The sequence below is a fragment of the Bactrocera dorsalis genome, chromosome 4, assembly GCF_023373825.1.
Source record: "Bactrocera dorsalis isolate Fly_Bdor chromosome 4, ASM2337382v1, whole genome shotgun sequence".
Classification (NCBI taxonomy): Eukaryota; Metazoa; Arthropoda; class Insecta; order Diptera; family Tephritidae; genus Bactrocera; species Bactrocera dorsalis.
Window position 1 is genome coordinate 2,098,728 of NC_064306.1, and position 20,669 is coordinate 2,119,396.

The 20,669-nt window shown below is 32.0% G+C and overlaps 1 protein-coding gene across 2 annotated transcripts in view; it reads left to right on the top strand.

The window, feature by feature from the left end:
* Window positions 1-20,669, top strand: part of LOC105226189 (relaxin receptor 2) — a 58,264-nt gene that overhangs the window by 16,229 nt on the left and 21,366 nt on the right. For both annotated transcript variants that reach the window (XM_049455036.1, XM_049455035.1), the window contains exons 2-7: window positions 5,661-5,841; window positions 13,470-13,820; window positions 14,861-14,975; window positions 15,521-15,592; window positions 16,863-16,940; window positions 17,393-17,464. In XM_049455036.1, the coding sequence (XP_049310993.1) occupies window positions 5,772-5,841; window positions 13,470-13,820; window positions 14,861-14,975; window positions 15,521-15,592; window positions 16,863-16,940; window positions 17,393-17,464 (758 nt within the window). In that variant the 5' untranslated portion in view covers window positions 5,661-5,771. The remainder of the gene's footprint in view (window positions 1-5,660; window positions 5,842-13,469; window positions 13,821-14,860; window positions 14,976-15,520; window positions 15,593-16,862; window positions 16,941-17,392; window positions 17,465-20,669) is intronic.

A 20,669-nucleotide genomic window follows, 5' to 3' on the forward strand; every position in this document is an offset into this window, starting at 1 on the left:
TTGACCGCGAATACTGTGTAGGCGCAAGCACGTGTAGCTGACGACTAATCTCTTAATCTTTTAAGCGTTCCACTGCAGCAGGCCAATGGTTAGAAGAAGTGGTCTGCTAAACATTATTTATAAGCTCTAATGAGCGCTGCGTGTTTCCTCATTAGAAATGTGTGTCTATTATTTAGTTGTAGTCGAGAAGAGCATAAAGCAGCATACATTAGAAAAGGAAAGCGACGAAGCTGAAGTTGTATTACTTATGTGACTGCTTATTTCAGTTCAACGCGCTCCTTACACAATCACAAAAGCCACAATTAGACAAATTGCGCTCCTGCTGTGCCGCTTCCAATTGCCATGCTCGCCTCTTCTCTTCTCGTTCAACTAGAATTACTACTAATTCAGCTGCCCGAAAATCGTTTGTGGAGCGCATATCATATGCTGACTGAACACTGTTAGTTTATTTCTTTCAAATTTCGCCATAAATAATTCAATCAATCAATGGCACCCAAATATTCAATCAATTGTTTATTGTTTTATTGCCTAAGAGCGAACAGATCAATTAAGCATTTGTTAACAATAATAAAGAAGCGTAATGTACAAGAGAATAACAATAAAAATCCCATACAGTTGCCAACCAAATATTTGGGATGTGTTTAGGGGTGTGTGTTTTGGGTGACGGGCATTTATTAGCTTGGAGGCTGATACTAAATAGATAGCAGAGAAAATATTTGGACTATTAACTAAATTGTAACACTCAAACAGTCGGCGGTTGACCAAACTAACAAACAATTTACAATTTTTTTTATAAAATGTATTGTTAATGTTATTGTAAAAATTTAGATAAGTGGCAATCTTGCTCTAAAATACAACTGTCAAATCCATTTAATTTTTTTTTTATTTTCATCCAGCTTTTCGCCTAGTAACTGCAAAAGTGAATAATAAATTGGTTGAAAAAAGTTTAGTGGCAACCCTGCTTTAAAATTTACATAACTGGAACATATTTTTTGAAAACTTTTGAAAATTATTTTTATGCACCTTTTTGCTTAGTAACTCCAAAATTGAATAATAATTTTATTGAAAAAAAAATATAGTGGCAACACTGACCTTAACTATAACTGTAAAATCAAAATATTTTGTATTTTTGTTTTTGCACTTTTTCGCTTACTAACTCCAAAAGTCTACAATAATTTTATTAAAAAAAAGTTAGCTGGCAACCCTACCCTGTCATATAGCGGTAAACTCAATTTTTAAAACTTTTGTGTGAATATGCCTATGTATTAATGTGTATATAGAGCTTACTACTTTTAGCTTCCGATTTTAAATTACAAAAATACAAAAAGTGGCAACTCTAAAAATTAAATATAATTTTTCTTTGTTTTGTAATTTCTTATATATATATATTTTTTTTATAAACCAAAAGCTCTAAAACTTGCAAATATTTGTATAAAATATTAGGTGGCAACGCCAGTTCTAAAATTTTTATATTTATACTTGTTTAGATTAAATAATTTCATTGAATTTTTTCAGTCAAAGTGCGTTCGTTCCGTACACTTTCTTTTCAGTACTTAATCATACTCAAATACCCATAGAACAACCGTTAATTATTGAAATATGTTTGTTGGCGAATCATTCAGTTTTTGAAATGTAAACAATTGCTTGTTTAGATATTAAGTAAAATGTTGTGTTTACCCGATTTTCGAAAGATTAAACTATGTTAGTCACATTCTTCAAATATTCCACTTTTCATCACTACTGGGTTGCTTGACGCGTTCATCAGCACTGCTGCTCGAACTTTCTCTACTAGTGGTCATGCGGGCTGCAAACTCCATGTCAAACTGTCAATCTGATTTTCGGGAATAGCGTTAGCTAACTAATGGTTATATATCTGTGCTTATAAGTTTCTTGATATTGATTGAGGAGCCTTAAGGTACATTCACGTCTAGGCGATTGTGTTCGCAAACGGCTGCAATGTCTCTCTCTCTCCCGCAGAGCGATGTTTTTTCAGCAGGATATATAAAAAATATTGAAGCTGCTCTCAGTTGAGAGACTTTCAGCAAGTTTCTGCTAGGATTTGGCAATCTTCGAGATTTCTTTTATTCTCTAACTTTCTTGAGATACCACTATAAGACACCTTTTTTGTTTGTAGGCGTATTTTTGAGAGAAAAAATTGTATACATAAGACTTGCCCTAATATTTCCGAGCATGTAGGATTAGTTTCAAAGAGCAATGTTGACTTGCGTGGCATTCTTCCCTTTTTTATACAAAAATTTCCAAAAATGGCGAATTTCTTCATTATTTTCACTCATTTTTGAACAGCTGTAACTTTTTTTCAACTTCCCAGAATTTATTTATTTTTTTTTGCTTAAATGAAGCTTAAAATCTCACCTTTCCGACACCATGTGATATGACACAATGTGATTGGTAGCACTGGCGATATGCGACTGCAACGACATCTATACAAAATACGAAAAGACTTTTTCGACTGCCCAATATTTTATGCCTTTCATGTGTTCTTTTGCTAATGTAAGTATTTTCAACAAATTATTTATAAATTTTATTTTCAACAATTAGTTTATACAAACACTCACTTGTGAAGGTTAATGCGAAGCTAAAAAACAAATGTAATAAAAACACTACATAGAAAATATAAACAAAATCAAAAAACGGAAACAGAAAGTTAATTCCAAAATTACAAAAAATAGGAAAACAATAAAACTAAATTAAAAATAAAATTCAAAAAAACGTAAAAAGTACAAAATTGGAGCAACAACAAGAAAAACAGATTATAAAGAAATAAAAAAGTAAAACAAAAATAAAAAATAACAAGCAATGGCTGCGCTGAAATGCTTAAAAACAGACTACAGTAAATATAATTGCTTTGCATAATAAGTAGAAATGATTATTGCAACAAGAACAACAATAAAAATAGTTGAGAAAAATTATTCTAAACAAAAATGCTTTATAAATTGTTAAAAATAGCGCAGTCCAAAAAAGCCGCGAAAAACATCAGCGATTTGTGCGTGCAAAACATCATTTGCATGTATGTGTGTGTGTTTATGTAGTGTGTGTGTGTTTATGTGGCACACTGTAGTTTATAAAATGTTGCCGTTGATGTGATTATTTGCTGGCAACACATGCGATATCTTGCAGATGAGTCGGCGAGCAGCGGCGCAGCGCCCACTTCACAGTAAATACATAAACAATTGCTGTACCGCTGCGCCGCTCATATATGTACATAAGTGTGTGTGTGTGTAATTAGTTCCACAGTGTTCCGGTGGCATAGTTTCCATGTTTACTTTTCGTGCTGGGGGGGTGCCGAGTACAGCGGCCGACGTTGTGCGTTTGTTTTAATTGTGTTTGCGTACGTGTGTGTGCGCGCGTATTTCCCGGCTGCCGCTGATGCAAGCGAAATGCGGCGAAATTGTTGCACTGCAATTTTGTGTGCAAATCGGACTTTCTAGTCACTAGCGAAGCGCTAAATTTAAGGAAATAATTATAGAATACGCTTGCATATTTGCTGATCAATAAAAATATATATAGAAAAGTGTTGCCTGTGTTTGTCTGTGTGTGCGTACATCGAATTTCATTCAATTTATAGTAATATTAGACATTGTTGCCGTCAATTGCGCTGTCTGTGGCTGTCAGTGGCAGCCTTTGTGTATGTGTGTGTGTGTGTGCCAATAAAGAATCATTAAAATTGGCCAGTAATTTCAAAATGTAAGTGCATGTGTGTGGCTGCCGGCAGAAGTGCGAGTATTTTGCCAATATTTGTGCGGAAGAAAATTTTTATATTTTATCTAACTTCTATTACTTGAATATATGTATGTATGTATATTTTTGGCTAACTTGGCAAAGGCTATGAAATAATTAACAATTTGTAGCATTTGTGCATCAAGCATATAATGGGCGGTAAACGAATTTTGAAAAGTAATTGACCTTGATTTTTTATAATTTTTATTATTGAGGCAATTTCTGAACAAATTTTAAACTAAATGTTGTTGTGTTTACAAAAACATAATTGAAAGCGGAAGTTAAGGAAAAAGCACAAACAAAGAACAAATAAAAAAATACAATTGAGAATATTTTTGAAAATACTTTTGCTTGCTTAGTTATGAACATTCATACAAAAAAAAATAGAAAATAGAGAAAAAAATTTAATTAACTAATACTAAAAAAACATAATTAATTAAATTATTATTAAGAAAATTGTAATTGATTAAATTATAATTAACTTTTTGGGTTATCCTTATTTTTCTAATTAAAGTATTATTAATTAAATTATAATTAATTAAATTATTTTAATTTTCTAAAAATTATTCTAATGATTTTAAATATAAAAAAAAATTATTTTAGACAGATTTTCTAATTGAAGTATATATTTAATAATTAATTAAATTAATTAATATTAATTAAATTATAATTAATTAATTATTTTAGTTTATTTTATTAAATATATTATTTAATTTTCTTAAAATCATTCTAATGATTCTAAATATAAAATATCTTATTTTAGTTAAGAAAAAACTGACCAGTATTACGAAATGTTATTAAAATTTTTTTTTAATCAAATAGTTGTATAAATTAAAAAAAAATTTGTTTATAGTTTCAAAGAATGAAACCATCCTATATTAGCTACAAAACCAACTCTAAAATTATGAAATACTTTTTCTTTTTTTCTTTTTATTTGCATAAATATTAATCAAAAAATGTTTCGATTAATTAGAAAATTAAATTTTCAAAATCAAACAAATTTCAAAAATACTGTACATTTAAATATTTTAATAGTTCTAAAGATTAAAAAAAAATTTATTGAAAATGAGCAACATTAAAATTTCGAAATATTTTTTTTTATTAATTAAATAAATTACATAAAAAATATTTTTCTATTTTTTTTTTTAATATTAGACGAATTTTTTTGCTTCTTTTTACAAATAAATTTTTTTAATTTAAAAAGATTATATATATATTGCAAATTTAATCATTTTAATAATTCTAAATATTAAAAAAAAAAAAATTCCGAAATATATATATATTTTCTTTTGTAATTAATTAAATAAATTATATAAAAAATATTTTTCTAATACCTTTTTTTTAATATTAGTCGAAAGTTTTTGCTTTTTTTGCAAGCAAAATTTTGAAATTCAAAAACATTATATACATATATTAAATAGAATATTTAATCATTTTAATAATTTTAAATATTAAAAAAATACTTTAGTGCAAAGGGCAATATTAAAATTGCGAATTATATTTTTTTTAATAAAGTATATAAATATATGTACATATTTAATATTTTTTTATGCTTGTAAATAATCTATAAAAATACTAAATTTTCTAAAAAAATCTACCCTAAAATGATAATATATATATTTTTTATAATTTTTCTGACCATTAATCGAATTTTTTTTAAGTTAAATTTCTATATTCAATGAAATTAATATATTAAATTACGTAATGTTATTTTTATATTTTTTTTTATCAAATATATTACGTCAATAATTATATTTTATTATTTTCATAGTTCTAAACAATAAAAAAAAAATTTAAATATCAATAGTGAAAGAAATCTCTAAAATTAGTATTTTTTTAATTTTTTTTTTTATTTTAAACCAAAATTTTTTTCGAATTTTTTAATTTTATTAAAATTAAGTACTACTTTCTTCTATTTTCAGTGACTTAAAGTGTTACAGTGAAAAAAAAAATCCTCCGCAAAATGTGTTGCGTTGCCTGAGCTTGGATTTCGCACATTCGCCTCTCTGAGCAAACACATCTGAAACGTTTTAATGATGTCCCTTGCAATTATTTCTGTGATTAAACATAGCACTCGCTTCGTTTATGTGGCACTGGCAATTGGTAAGTGAAATTTTTTCATTTTTTATTATTAAATATACACAAATTTATAATATTCGATGAAATCTTCAAAGCAATTTCGCTCTCAACATTCTAACACGTCAAACGTCAATTAGTGAAATTAAGTAAATTTACATAAATTTCTGACCATTTCACTGCTTTAACTGTCGCCGAAAGAATTTTTATTCGCGCTTTGATGGCTTCACAGTTAATTTTTAAGTACTTGTAAGAGTTGCGCTTTTATGGGTGTGTGCGTGCCAGCCTCCCTTTTCAATAAGCGGACTTACCTACTTGTTTGCAGTAATTTTCTGTTTAAAAAATGTAATTAAAATGTTATTAAACATGTTGAATAACGGTAAATTGTGTTCAGAATTAGTTGCAAGCATTGGGGAATGCTTTTTCCATACACCCATACACACATAGACATATACGTGTGACTGAGTATGTGTGTATGTACATATTTTTACATATTTTTACTAGCTTTTCCATTAACATTTTAATTACATTTTTGGGTTGAGCTTTTATTGTGCGCTTCTATTTTAATCCCTTTTAGCATGACATTTAATATAGCAGACGCCCACAGTCGGCTGCATAAATTATTCCAACTTTTTTTCGGCCACGCCATTTCCATTAAGTTGCACACAGTGCAATTTCACCTGAAATACATGCGTACATACACTGTATTATGTGTAAGGACTGGATTTATGCTGGCGTGGTAACTAAAAAGCTTGCTAAAATACCGCTCTTCTTTGAAATAATAGTTAACATATACATACGTGATCCATTGTTTCAACTTTGTTTAAACAAGTAATCAAGTAGTTGAGCACACTGTGATTTTTTGGTGTATGTGTTTGTAAAAGCACCGTTCTTTTTTTCTGAGCGTTACAGTTAACATAGTATTGTGCTCTTTCTTGCAAAATCCAATAAAAATACTCGAAAAGTGCAATTAATATATTTCGAAATTCAGGTATACCCAAATATACGACCGTTTCTAATTGAAATTCTTCTTCTTTATTGAAAATAAATACCAATAAATTCCGCTTATTTTGTTTATTCGAAGTTCATGGCCACCCGCACGTCTTTAACTAGTTGAACTTGATCCAACAATCGGTTTCAACGAAGCCACGACTGCCGTTGCTACACTCTGCTAAAAGTTTAATGAAGAGTGTCACGTTGCGAGAAGCAGTATATGTGTATTTACTTTTGGTGGCAGCTGACAGGCCGCAGGTAACTAACATTGTCTGCTGTTATCAAATCGCAAATTCAAGTTTACGTTTGGCGCTTGGCACAGGCGGCTTTGGCAAGTCAGTGGACAAGTACTTTTTAAGCCAACGGAAGTAATACGACCTCCCTGGCTTTCTTTTTTTTCTTTTTTAGTCAACAAGCCGTTATTTAAGCGGTGACTTACTTAAGCGCTTGAAGTTGGCGCTCTCTTCCTCATACCAATCAAATTCCTGTTTTGTTGCATACTTTCAAGCGCCATAACTTATTTTGTTAACTGTTTTAGTGAGTTTTTTTGGTCAAGCTAAAAAGTTTTGAGCTTGTTTTGCCTTCAAGACCAATAATGGATTCCTCTAAGTTCACTGCTTTCACCCTAAATGTATGCTACATATTAAAATTTGATTTTGAAGTGTACTTCAGAAGTCGTTTTCGAAGTATACGAGTGTTTTGATAAATCAATGGGTAACAATGACTAGAAAAACATGAACGTCGGCTGTACCGAAGCTGTAATACCCTACACAGGTGCATTTCTTATAGCATAAAAGGGTATAAAAATATTGTTATCTTGATATTGATCGATCGGTTTGTATGGCCGCTATATGCTATAGTGTTCCCTTATCGACGATTTCGAAGAATGAGCGGCTTCTTGAGTAGAAAAGTACGTGTGACAAAATTCAGTTTGATAACTCTGAAACTGAGGTACTTGTACGCGTATTTTCGGACAGACAAACAGATAGGCGGTCTGACGCAAGAGCGGACATTGTTTAATCGAATCAGCTGATCAATTATATATATATATCAATTATATATATATATCAATTATATATATATATTTTAGAAGGTATCCGGTGCTTCCTGCCTTGTTACAAACAAAGAACAATGTTCCCGTGCTCCTAAATGTATGCTACAGATTCAAAGTTCATTAATTATAATTGATTTTGAATAGAAGTTGCCGTCAAAATTGTTAATTTATTTAAATTTTAAACATAATTTATTGTTTCTTTTATTTTTTTTTCCTTTTTGTTGCTCAAAAATCGTGGCGGCGGAAAATACAAGTGTAAATCGCGCCTCACCTTTTTTGTTTGCTTTTCTTCTTAACGAAATAAGTAATTTATGACTTCATTTCCTTTCCAATACATAATTTATTTATTATTATTTTTTTGGACTTACTCAACGAGTGCAATGTAAGCCTGCGAAAATCCAATGCGAAATTTATGGACTGCGAATAATTCGCATATTTTCGCATTACGATGCGCACCGAAAATCGATTAATATAAATTTAATGAGCCGACGGAGCGCGGACGAGAGTAGGTGGGGAATTGTAGTGCGCGAAATGTCGAAAAGCAAAAAACAAGCAACAAAATCCGGAAAATGTTGAGCACAAAAATAAATAATTTTTTTTTGCATAAAATATAATTCACAACTTTTTTATAATTGTCTAAAAATATATTTTATTACCTACCGATAAGAAAATGAAGCCATCACGCACACGCATACAAACATACGGACAGTTATTTTGTATATTTCAAGCGTTTTTATTTATTTTTTGCTCGGTTCTTAATGACCCTGTGACTGCCACCGTCGCTGACAGCCGCTGTCAACACTCTTGCTGCAATTGTTGTTTTGACGACAGCAACATGGATGTTTTTGTTTATCACTGTTATTAACGATGAATGAAAAGATAACAAAAACAACAGCAACAAATTATTTACAGCTCATAAAACGTGATGCACAAACGCAAGTTTATTTTTGTTTTTGTGGTCGGCAGCATTACTAATGCCACATACTTCGTGAAGAGGGGCGTTTGGTGGGCGATTGCTCAAGCAGTAAAATCTTCTTTCCCACCGTGTTATTGACACGGGTTAATTCATTTATTGCCGCGCACAATTTTATGCCTTTTCACAAGTTGTTTCCTTTTAAATGTTTGTGAATAGTTAAAAGTGATTAATTTTTTACACATTGCCTCCAATATATTTGCGATCACATGTTACGTTTCCTTGAGCGCAATTGTAACCGAAGGTAATGGAAAAAATAGCAGTTTACAACACTGATTTTTTGTTGAAGCTATTATTTGGCATACTTTTGAGAGCAAATCTTTTAAGCGGTTTTTCTGAAATTTATTATTCAAGTTTTAAAACTAGCCCGATCCCGCTCATCTGCAACCTCTCTTAGGTGTCAAGGAACCAAGGCACCAAGATTCATCAGAATGGTTAATTTCTCTTCCACGGACAGATGGACGGACGGATAGTCACTCGGAATTCAACTCGCCTCGTTATCCTGATCTAAATGACTTGATATAATTCAATATTTATCTCGATAAGTTCTATGTGATATATACAACCGTTAAGTGAAGAAAGAAATTTATAATTTAATTTAATTTTGTGGCACCCTGTATTATAGCCTATCAATCATAGCAATATCTTGTAAGAAAAAGTAGAAAAATATAAAAATCGTAATGTGATGCTAAGTTGAAAATATCGCACAGTATTGCTATCTTGGAATACTTTCCTCATTCTTGGGAAACCTTACCACTTACGGTTCTACTAAAGGATGTAAAAAGTGTAGCGGTTAGCTTTTTGCTTGTGAGTTTGAAGTGAACCTAGACCTTGTCTACGGATTCTGATGTTTCTTTCAGCAATTCGAAATTAATGATAACTGTCTCAGACGATGGGAGAGATCTCATCACCGATGATTTTTGGGGTAAGATTTCAGATTAAATTTCAATACGGCTTAATTTAGAGTACTTTCGGCTTAAACTTGCTCCTTGTGCTATTGCGTTTGCTAAGTCTTGTTAAGAAACCTCGACGATGTAAAAATCTGGGTCGGTTACGTGGAAATGTCTCTTAAAGCAGTACTTTATGAAACAGGGTTAAAGAAGAGGTCAAATATTTGAGGACTAAAGTACAGGGTGTACTCAGAACAATTTCAGTAGAAGGCATTGTAATTTCGTAGTCTTAAAAATAATAAAAAATACTTCTAGGCCTGCCACTCAGTGAATGTCTTAATTTTGGCGCTGCAAACTTGTTCAGGTTCGTTTCTATTTTCAATTATTTTCGTTGTGGCGCAATATTATTCAATTAGGCCTGTATATTTCAATAGTTTACTTTTACTGTTATAAATATGCGCATTTCTATTGTACATCCTCAATAAGCGCCTTGATGAAGATTTATGCCCATTTCCAACACTCTGCCTGCACAGGCAATCGTCTTAATTCATTTTCAAAGACAACAAGCATCTCAATGCAGAGTCAGGTCATTAAAATCGTCGATACTTTTACGAGCTCACCTGCAACGGCATTTATTGCGTACACGTTTACGCCAATTTCCTTTTGTTTTTGTTATTTTTTTGTGGACATAATTGCGTTGTATGTGCCTGGATGGCCGTATTGTCGAGAAAGTCAATTTTAATGCATAAATAAAGCAATCGAATTGGAATGGCAAAGGCAGAATGTTGAAATGAAAATCAGACGACCAAACACCGTGACCTTGGTCATTTATGGGCAAAACAAGATATTTGCGTCGGAATCGGTAAGGTAAAAAATATAAAAGTAAAGTGTAAAAACAGCAACAATACGAGCATAAAAAAGTGCAAAAAATTTAAACAACGCGCACGGAAATAGTAAAGAATCAACAAAAATAACAAGCGAAATGCAAAAAATACCAGCTACAACAACAAGGCGGGGATTGCTAACGATGCTGGAAAAGTAAATAAAGTGCAGATAACAATAAAAACATAGCCGCAAAAGAAAAAAAATAGAAATTGGCGAAGTAAACGTCTGCGAGGTATTACTGTGAGGGAAATGTACCTAGCAATGTGTAAAGGGAGCAGTACGCAAGAAATGGCGACAACAACACGAAACAGGCAAATTGCACATATTTCATGATTATTGGAAGCGGCGAGTGCTGCAGCAATAAAGCAGAAAGCGATAAAAGCCGAAGAAATGCGAGTGCGGGCGACTTGAGTGTGCGGATGTGCGTGAGGGGCAAATGAGTCTCATTGTAACAGTGTAGGAAATACCGAATCCAAGTGTGACGGTTCCGAAAAGCTCTGCGTTTCGAATTCGAAATCATACTTTCATAGTTTGAAATAGAAAACACGAGTATTCTTAGAATAAATTAAGCAAAAATATTAATAGTCTGCAAAATTCTAGTTAAGCTCTTTAGAGTAAAATTTGATGATCTCGAAATACTGAAATCACGAAATATCGACATCCCGAAGTATCTAAATTCCGAATTATTGAAATCCCAAAATATCAAAATCCCGATTTCGATATAATCCCGAAATATTGGAACCGCAAAATATCGAAACCCCGAATTACTGAGATCCTAAAGTATCTAAATTCCGAAATATCGAAATCCAGAAAAGCCTAATCCCGAATTATTGAAATCCAGAAATCTAAAAATCCCGATTTCGATGTAATTCCAAAATATAGAAACCCCTTAATATCAAAATTCGGTAAAATCGAATTCTCGAAAAACCAAAATTTCGAATTATTGAAATCCAGAAATATCATAATCCCAAAATATTAGAATCCCAAAATATTGAAATCCCGAATTACTGAAATCCCGAAGTATCTAAATTCTGAAAAATCTCGAATTTCGAAAAAAATTAAATCCTGAATTACTGAAATCCGGAAATCCCAAAATATCGAAATCCCGAAATATTAAAATACCGTAATATTGAAATTTCGAAAAATCAAAATTTCGAATTAATGAAATCCCGATTTTGTTACAATCCCGAAACATCGAAATACCGATTTCGATAAAAACCGAAATAAATCTGTCAATATTTTAAATATTTCGGGATTGAATACGTCATTGTGGAAAAATATAAACATAATACGTTGAAACAAAACTATAAAAAAGGTTGCAGCAGAATGGACCTTGTTATCAAGAAATCCGCAAGTAAACCTAAGAATGGAAGAAGAAACGCATTAGAAGAAGCACCAAAAGCAAACACTGTAGACCGAGAGAAGCAATACAAGCAAAACGAAATGGCGTTACACGTGTCGGTTAACATTCAGCGCACGAGCGACACCAGCCCCGGCAATATGTGAGGGGGAGTGTCAAATAGCGGCAAATGCAAAATCGCAAATAGTGACAACAACCACACGAATAGACGGTTAGCAAGCAGCTAATGTCCACTGTCTTGTGGTAACAAAGAATTTTCCAAGTGCGTGGCAACGTCATCGCACTCGAAATGTATCGTCAGGCGGGTGAAAGTGCAGCAAACGATTGTGTATCAACCCAGGCGGCTACTCTACAACGACAACACACATTACTACAACAATAAATTTTGAAATATTAAAAGCTTGTGGAAAATTCAATTGCTCACGCTCGTTCGTAGGGGGCGAGTAGTTCGTAGCGCTCAGCGTCGCACTGTCGTCTGGAACTTGCGTTTGGCCGTGTGCCATGCATGTGATGGATGCGACACTTCCATGTGGATGCGTGGTCACTTGACATGGGGGCGCCGACATTTGTCAATGCTGTTTACTCACAGCGACAAGTTATTGAAACGCGCCACTGTGTGTGTTGTTGTAGTAAGTGTGAGTAATCGGAATTGATAGTGGGAAGTTGCCAGTTTTTAGTGGCTAACTTTTAGTTGAAAACCGGAAAAGCTTCCATTTTGGAGTTGGCCCAATAGCGCTTTGAGTGGGTGTGGCGCATATTTGGTGACTCTTATTTTGTCGGAAGGGAAATTTTTAGAACATATGTATGTATTTTCGTTTGCCTCTAAATCCAACACTTATAAAGTGAGAACAGTTTATATCACAAATTATTTGCGGGAAATGATGTTTTTAATCCTAAGATTTATTATAGCCGTTAAAATATTGTGCAGGCGATTTTATAAAATGGGAACAGTTTTATTGAGGACAGCTTTTGCATCTACGATGTCATTGAAAAACCACTATGCTTTGTTTTTAACAAACCTATTTCCATATTTGTTGTAAAAACAGAAATTATAAAGTGAGAACAGTTTATTTGAAAATGTTAAAAATATAAATGAGCCGAGAGGAGTTAAAAATTATTAGATTTACGAGTAGAAAACGAAAATTCTTTATACGATAAGTGAACAGTTCAACTGAGAACAGTTTTTGTGCTGCGTTTTCCAATGGTATTGCTACATTAAATGTACAAATGGTGAGCCCATAGTTCTAAGTACGAAAATTTCATCAAACACTTTAAAAATAGTCTAGTTATGAGCATTTTAAATCTATACGGTTACTTGCATACTACATATTATCCGTAGTTAAAACGGTCAAATTTTTGAACTGATGAAAATTGCAGTCAATATTTAACGAAAATTATACCCAAGCATCGTGCCTCCCTGTACTCTCAACATTAATAACGCCTCTTACGCTTCGAAAATATACATATATTAATGATTTTCCAACTCATTTTCTTTCACAGTTTGCTTGCTGCCCACACCCGCCACAACATTCCTACCACTTACGCTGCCCACCAGCACAACAACAACAGCAGCAGTGACAGTGAGCACTGGCTTGGCGGCGGCGGCGGTCAATGAGTTAGCCGACGCAATTATAGCGCCCGATGTAATGGACCAATGTCCAATGGGTTACTTCCATTGCAATATTTCGGAGCAATGCGTGCCGCAGCGGCTGAACTGTGACGACAAGGCGGACTGTGATGATGCCTCGGATGAGTGGAACTGCGTCAATGATGTGGACGCGAAATTTTGGGATCATTTCTTTCGTAAGCAGCCATATGGGCGGCACGACGACGTGCCGGTGGAGACGTGCTGTAAGTGCCGGGGTTTAGCTGTACGTTTATAGTTTTATATGTGTGTATATGTATGCATGTATGTATGTTTGTGCTTTTTGGAGTGTGTGTGCTGTTTGCCAAGTCGTATGAGTGACACTTAAATTAACAGTTATTGGCACTAATTGCCTTGCCGCATGCAACGCCATTGAGACAATTGGCGCTGGCGCTAAGTGATAGTTTGTCACTTAATTGCTTAGCAAAAGTAGTCTCACACTTTTCGCTTTATATTTTCGGTCATTTATTTTACGGAATTGCTGTGGGAAACGTGTGATGCTTTGTTGTTGCCGCAGGTGGATGACGTGCTATTCATAATAACCTAAATAGATTATATTAAGTTTGTCACAAAGTTTGTGATACCCAGAAGCGTCATAGGCCACGAGCTGAGTCGATATATAGCCCATCAGATATTGGTATACCGATATAAAATTTTGTTCACGTTATTTTCTTCTCAAGACGCTTCTCTTTTGTCGTAATCACCGATATCGGATTGCTATAGCATATAGTTGCCATATAAACTGTTCGACCAAAACCAAGGTTTTGTATGGAAAATTTTTTTATTCAACAAGATATGTTCATGAAATTTGGCATGCATTATTTTCCAAACGACATTATCTCCGAAAAAATTGGTCTGAGCGGACCACTATAGCTTATAGCTGTCATACAAAATGATCTCTCAAAAACATGTTCTGGTATGGAAAACTTTTTTATTTGATGAGATATCGTCAAAAAATTTTGTGTGGCTTATTGTCTAAAGCAACTCTACAATTTCTGAATAAATTGTCCAGATCTGACCACTATCACATATAGTTGCCATATAAACTGTTCGATCAAAATCGAGATAAGGACCCTTTATACCCTTTTGTGGTACAAGAAATGCTTCTGTTAAGTCTATTATGGTCTCGGTGCAGTTGAAATTCTGTTTTGTTTTTCTTATTTCTCTTTAGACTTAATTATTACAAATATTCCCTGCGTTGCTTCTCTCTTAATTCCTTACTCATTTTCACATTTCTCATTCGCAGATTGGCTCAACAGCACCAATTTCAGCTGCCTTTGTCGCGGTGATGAAATTTTATGTCGCTTCCAGCAGCTAACGGCAATGCCCGCCAATCTGCCCGCCACGGAGCTGGCAATGCTGTGAGTATACTTCACCAATATACAACTATAAATTCATACATATATACACGCTTACATTTATAAATATTTATGTACAAATTTAACGCGCGCTGCAGTGTCAGCCACAGCCGTGAGGCATACACTTCTACCTACACACATACAATACTTCTTTACTCACGCGCGTGTGCTTGTGACACTCTTAATGCGGGATGAGCATCACAAATTGCCTATCATGCGCATAATGCCACTTGCCACTTGCTACTAACGAAAAAATACTCTACTAACGTCGAATAATTAAGTTTTTCTTTATTAAATAACTTTTGAAACTTTTGATTCCTGTCACTGCGCAGCCAGGCAATGCGCGCTCATGTGAAATATTCGCTTGTCATAATTTTGTGATTTTTTTTTTTCATTTTGTGCTGAAGCATATATAATTTTATATCCATATTCTTTTTGTTGTAGCACGCTTTTATTGATATTAAAATTAATTAACACATTAACTGTCATATTAAATTGCCTTTATCAATTAATATTTACTAAGGAAATATTTATGCTTCCTGTTGCAGTGATTTAACCGGAAATAATTTCCCAAACATTGACGAACACTTTTTTGCACAGCTGCCAGTGGTTGAGAGCCTGTAAGTATGCAATAAATATTTAAATTGTTATTCGGAGTAGAAAATTAACAGTTATAATTAAAAAACTATTTTTGCGGGCAGTATTTATTAAATTGGGATTATTTTTAAAATATTTATAAAGTAATATATAATTCTAAAAAATAAAATGTATAGATAATTTTAATATTTTTCTCGTGCATAACGCCAAAATAGTATAAGAATAAATTTTTTCTATACCTTGTTTTTTTATTATTATTAAATTAAAACAATAGGAACTTTTTTTAATTAATATTTTTATTTTATTTTAATTTTATTTTATATAATTTTATTTTTATTTAATTTTTTTATTTTATTATTTTTTTAATCAATATTTTTAATTAATTTTTTTATTATTTTAGTATTTTATTTATTTGATTTTTAATTATTTTCCGATTAATTTTGGAGTAATGGTAAATTTTTGGTTATGTACATATAACTATTTTTCATGACATTACCTTAAAAAAGTTTAAGAATTTTTTATTTTTTCATAGTTTGTTTTTATTGTTTTTTGTTTCTCTTTAATATTAAAACAATAGGAAACAAGATTTTTAATGGTCATTTGACAATAGGCAACATTATTTTTTATTTTAATTTTTTAAATTTTTTAATTATTTCTTTTAATTAATTTTTTATATTAATTCATATTTGGTTTTTTATTCTTAGCAATTTATTTTTAAATAATAGTTAATACATATAATTTTCTATAAATCAGTTTTGAATTTTTTTAAATATTTTTTTTCTTATTTTTTTGTTCATTTTTGAAAGTTACTGTAAAAAATATATTCCCCAAAATGCGCACTTCATTTATCACTATTTCGTACTGTACCCTTTCCACATACTCTATAAAGTAAAATTTAAAATTAAATTAGTTTTATTCGCTTGCATTGTGAGTTCCGATCACAAAACCCTCAAACCACAAAACCAAGCTATGGCAACAAAGCAAACGTGTGGATAATGTTCAGACAACTGCGTGTTAACGTGCTTATATAAGTACACATGCACACTTGCATTTGTAAACTATATATGAATATGTAAATAGGAAAATTCAATACAATATTTGTAAACTGAGAAAGTTTTCTACAAATATTAAGTAACTCAGCATTTAAAAAGAAAACTGAAAATGTATATATAATTAATTTCTTTTATTATATTTTATAATTCTCAACACTATTTATACCTTAGAGCCTTATACTTATATAAAAGAGTTATTTTTGCATTCGCTCTCACCAAAAATCATTTCTTCTTTTTTCAGTGTTCTAAAATTTTGTTCAATCGAGCAGCTCGCGCCATACGCATTCCGAAGACTCTCTGAGATACCATTGAAAACGCTGTAAGTAAAACTTGTACTGATATTTCTGTTAAAAAATAAAAAAAATTGCCATGGTAGATTAGAAAATCCTAAAAATATGTGAAGTTTGGACAATTTTTAGTTCAAACAAAATAATTTTTGAAAATTTTTCTGAATAGAAAATAAAAAACAAAAAACATCAAAAAATAAAAAATTAAATAAATAATTAAATAAAAAAAAAAAAATTATTTATAAAAAATTAAGTAAAAAAAATATAGAAAATTAATTAAAAAAAAATAAATTTTTTTATTAAATTTTTTATTTTTTTTATATTTTTATATTTTTTGTATAAAAAAATTAAAAAAAAAATTTTTTATTGGTATATTTATTTTTTTAAATTAAATTTTTTAATCTTCTATATTTTTAATCTTTTTATATTTATATTACATATAAATCAAGCATATTTTTTCAATTAATTTCTCTCTCGTTTTAAGCTATTTGGATGAGAATAAAATCACCAGCCTAACGGAAAATTTATTTTCGGCGGAAAATTCCCTAAAAACGCTGTGAGTATATGTACATACATATTTCGTTATATAAAATATTATTATTAAAGTTTTTAGTATTTAAAAAATGTTTTGCTAAGGTAACTTTTGCAATAATCATTGCCTTTCAATAAATTCTGTAATTTAAATGTTAAATTAATTCGGAAACAAAAAAAAACATTTAAAAATTTAATTCAAAACAAATTTCATATATCCAATTCATAAATATTTTACGTAAATTTAATCGGACTTTATAAAAATATTTTTTTTGTTTACAATTTAATTCAAAACGAATTTTATACTATACATATACGCAAAAATTTTTCATCAATTTTTTGTAGTAAAATTTTTTTTTTAATTGTTTACATAAATTTTTGCTAAAAATCAATTTTTTTTATCAATTTAATTCAAAACGAATTTTATGTGAATATTTATTGGTATTAAGTATGTTTGTCACAAATTGCTTTATTACTTAATTGCGAAAAACGTACAAAGATAATATTTCAATTTTAAATTAAAAAATATGCACTTCACTGCAACCAATATTATCATTAAATTTGCATAAATATGCCTGCTTCGCAAATAATTAATATTAGTTGCGTACACATTTTGCTTGCCTCATTAGTCAAAAGTGTTTGCTCAAGTGGCACTCATATGAAAAGTAAATGAGCTTCAACTAACCGTAAAATCGTGCCTTTGCATACACTCTATTAATCATTTCTTTGCTTTTACAAGTGGTGCCTTTCATTTTGTACGCTTGTCATACATAATGAAACACAAGCGCCCACACACACACACACAGACACTAGAGCGCACCGTAAGTGGTAATTATGCGTAAAATATGTGTCCTTTTGGCATTTACAACGGCGCACGCTCTATCAGACACCTACACAACTACACGCGTACAAGTTTGCGGTTTATATATCAAACGTACGGCAGGGCTGTGCATGTTACGTATACACCACGGCGCACGCGATACTTGATTTCTCACTTTAACAAGCGCGGCAAACACCGGCACTGTCGCTGTTGTTGTGCCAATCATATTGTTGTTGTACAATATTTATGGTTAATTAATAAAAAGTGTGCCACAAAGTGTTGTTGCCGCTGTTGTTGTGGTGAAGTCGCTTAATTAGTGGAAAGTTACGTATACGTCATGGCGCATAGCGCTAGTAAAATACAAGAAAACGTGTGTGCGCTGCAGCAAATGTGACATTTCACAGATAACACTATCAAATTACGGCGTTTATGACTTAAGTTGCAGCAAATGTGTGCCATTTAAGTGAAATGAGTGCAAGGCGAGCGTGTATGCCTGCACTTTTCATTGAAAAAACTACACGTGACATGAAATATACACAACATTATCGTGTGCTATACATAGGTTGGTGTTGTATTTTTGTGAAATTGCATAAACGGCGACAGTGTTTTGCATATAAATGTCCGTTATAAGCCATTTAAGCGCCAACTAAACGCACTAGCCGGCAGTAAAATGCTTACTAACTTAAATTCTCTGCACATAAATGTGGCCGGACTTGATACCTATGCCTGTTTTCATCCTGCGCTGCACTTCTGTATGCAATAATATGCCTGTTCGGTATAAATTGCTCGCTTGTTTCCGTCTACGTGGTGTCGCCTGTCTTTTATAGACCGCCTTTCCCATACATAAGCTCTGCAACTACGCCTGCAATTTCAATTGCGCACACACGCACAGGTCTTTAGTTGTTGCTGCTGTGTTTTGTCGGTCATTTTCGTAGTCATAAATGTCAGACACAAACGTATCGTAGTCATGAAGATATTATTTCCCAGCAACTTGTGTTCTCCGTTGTACAAAAGTATTTCTTCCATTTGCATTTTTCTTTACTTTTCTGTATTCTTTTTCTCTTAGCGTACGTTTTGCGTTGATTTCTACATATGCTTGCTCTTTATTGGCTTGCAAATGCTTAGCATATGCAGATAATTTGCACTAATACGGCTTACTTAAGCAAATTAGACTCTTGTTTTTCGTTTTTTTTCAAATTTGCTGCATTTATTAAAAAGGCTTATTAAAAAGCAAGCAGAAATATTTTATTTCATCAGAGCTTCTAGCAAGCTTTTCGTTTGATGAATCCAAAATATTCAATTATTTTGGAATTCAGCCACTCTGAGATCTCGACTTTCTTTTCTGACTTAATTTTGATTATTAATTATGAGCTGAAATTTATTTATATATTCTATTGAATATTTTATTGTCTAATAAGTTGTTTTCAAATATCATAATAATTTTTTAATGTTGCGAAATTAAGCCGAAAATGCAAATGCAGCTGACCTTCTTTGGAGTTTGTGTCAAAAATTTGTTGAACCCTGCTAATTTGTATACCCTACACAGGTTATATAAAGTTTATCAGTACGTAATACCCAGGAGGCAGAATAAATGAAGAATTTTACGGAAGAAATGGCAGAAGGAAGTTCTTACCCAGGCTTTTTGTAAAATAGTAGTGTAAATGGGCGTGACGTCGCCCACTTATGGACCAAAAACCATAACTCAGGAACTACTCGACCGATTTCTGAAATTCGGTATATAATATTTTTTTAACACCCTGATATCGTGAATATGGGCGAAATCGGTTCTGCACACATCCTTTTCCTATATAACGCTATTTTGAATTCCATCTGATGCCTTCTCTGTATAATATATGTTAGGAACCAATGATGATAGCGGAATAAAACTCACAAATAGCATATTTGAGCTGAGGTATCCCTTGTGGAAAAATTGTCGTGATCGGACTATAGCTTTTCAAGGTCCCTGATATCGAACACGAAGAACACAGTTTTAACCTAACCTAACCTAATTTTTCACCAAAAATTTCGGCAAATCTCTCAGAATTTAATTCTAATTAATGGTGTAATCTCAAATAAGTAAATGACGGATAATTAAATCTCGGACCACTTATCACTGTATAGCTGCCATAGAAAACTGATCGGTGATCACCCGAACTTAGCCCTTCCTTACTTGTTTTTTTAATGGTATTATAGCTTCGATGCAGCGGAAGTAAATATTTGTTCTTGTTTTTTCTTAAGGCAATGAAAATATTATTCTTTTTAGACTTAAATAGTTCAAAAATTGTGGTGGCCACGTTCCCTTCAGCATTTTTCAAAGATTTGTTTACTCATATTTTCCTAAAAGTCATGTTAAAGGGCTGCCATAATTTCAACTTTTCCATAGCTATCTTCTCTGCTGCTTATAATTTCC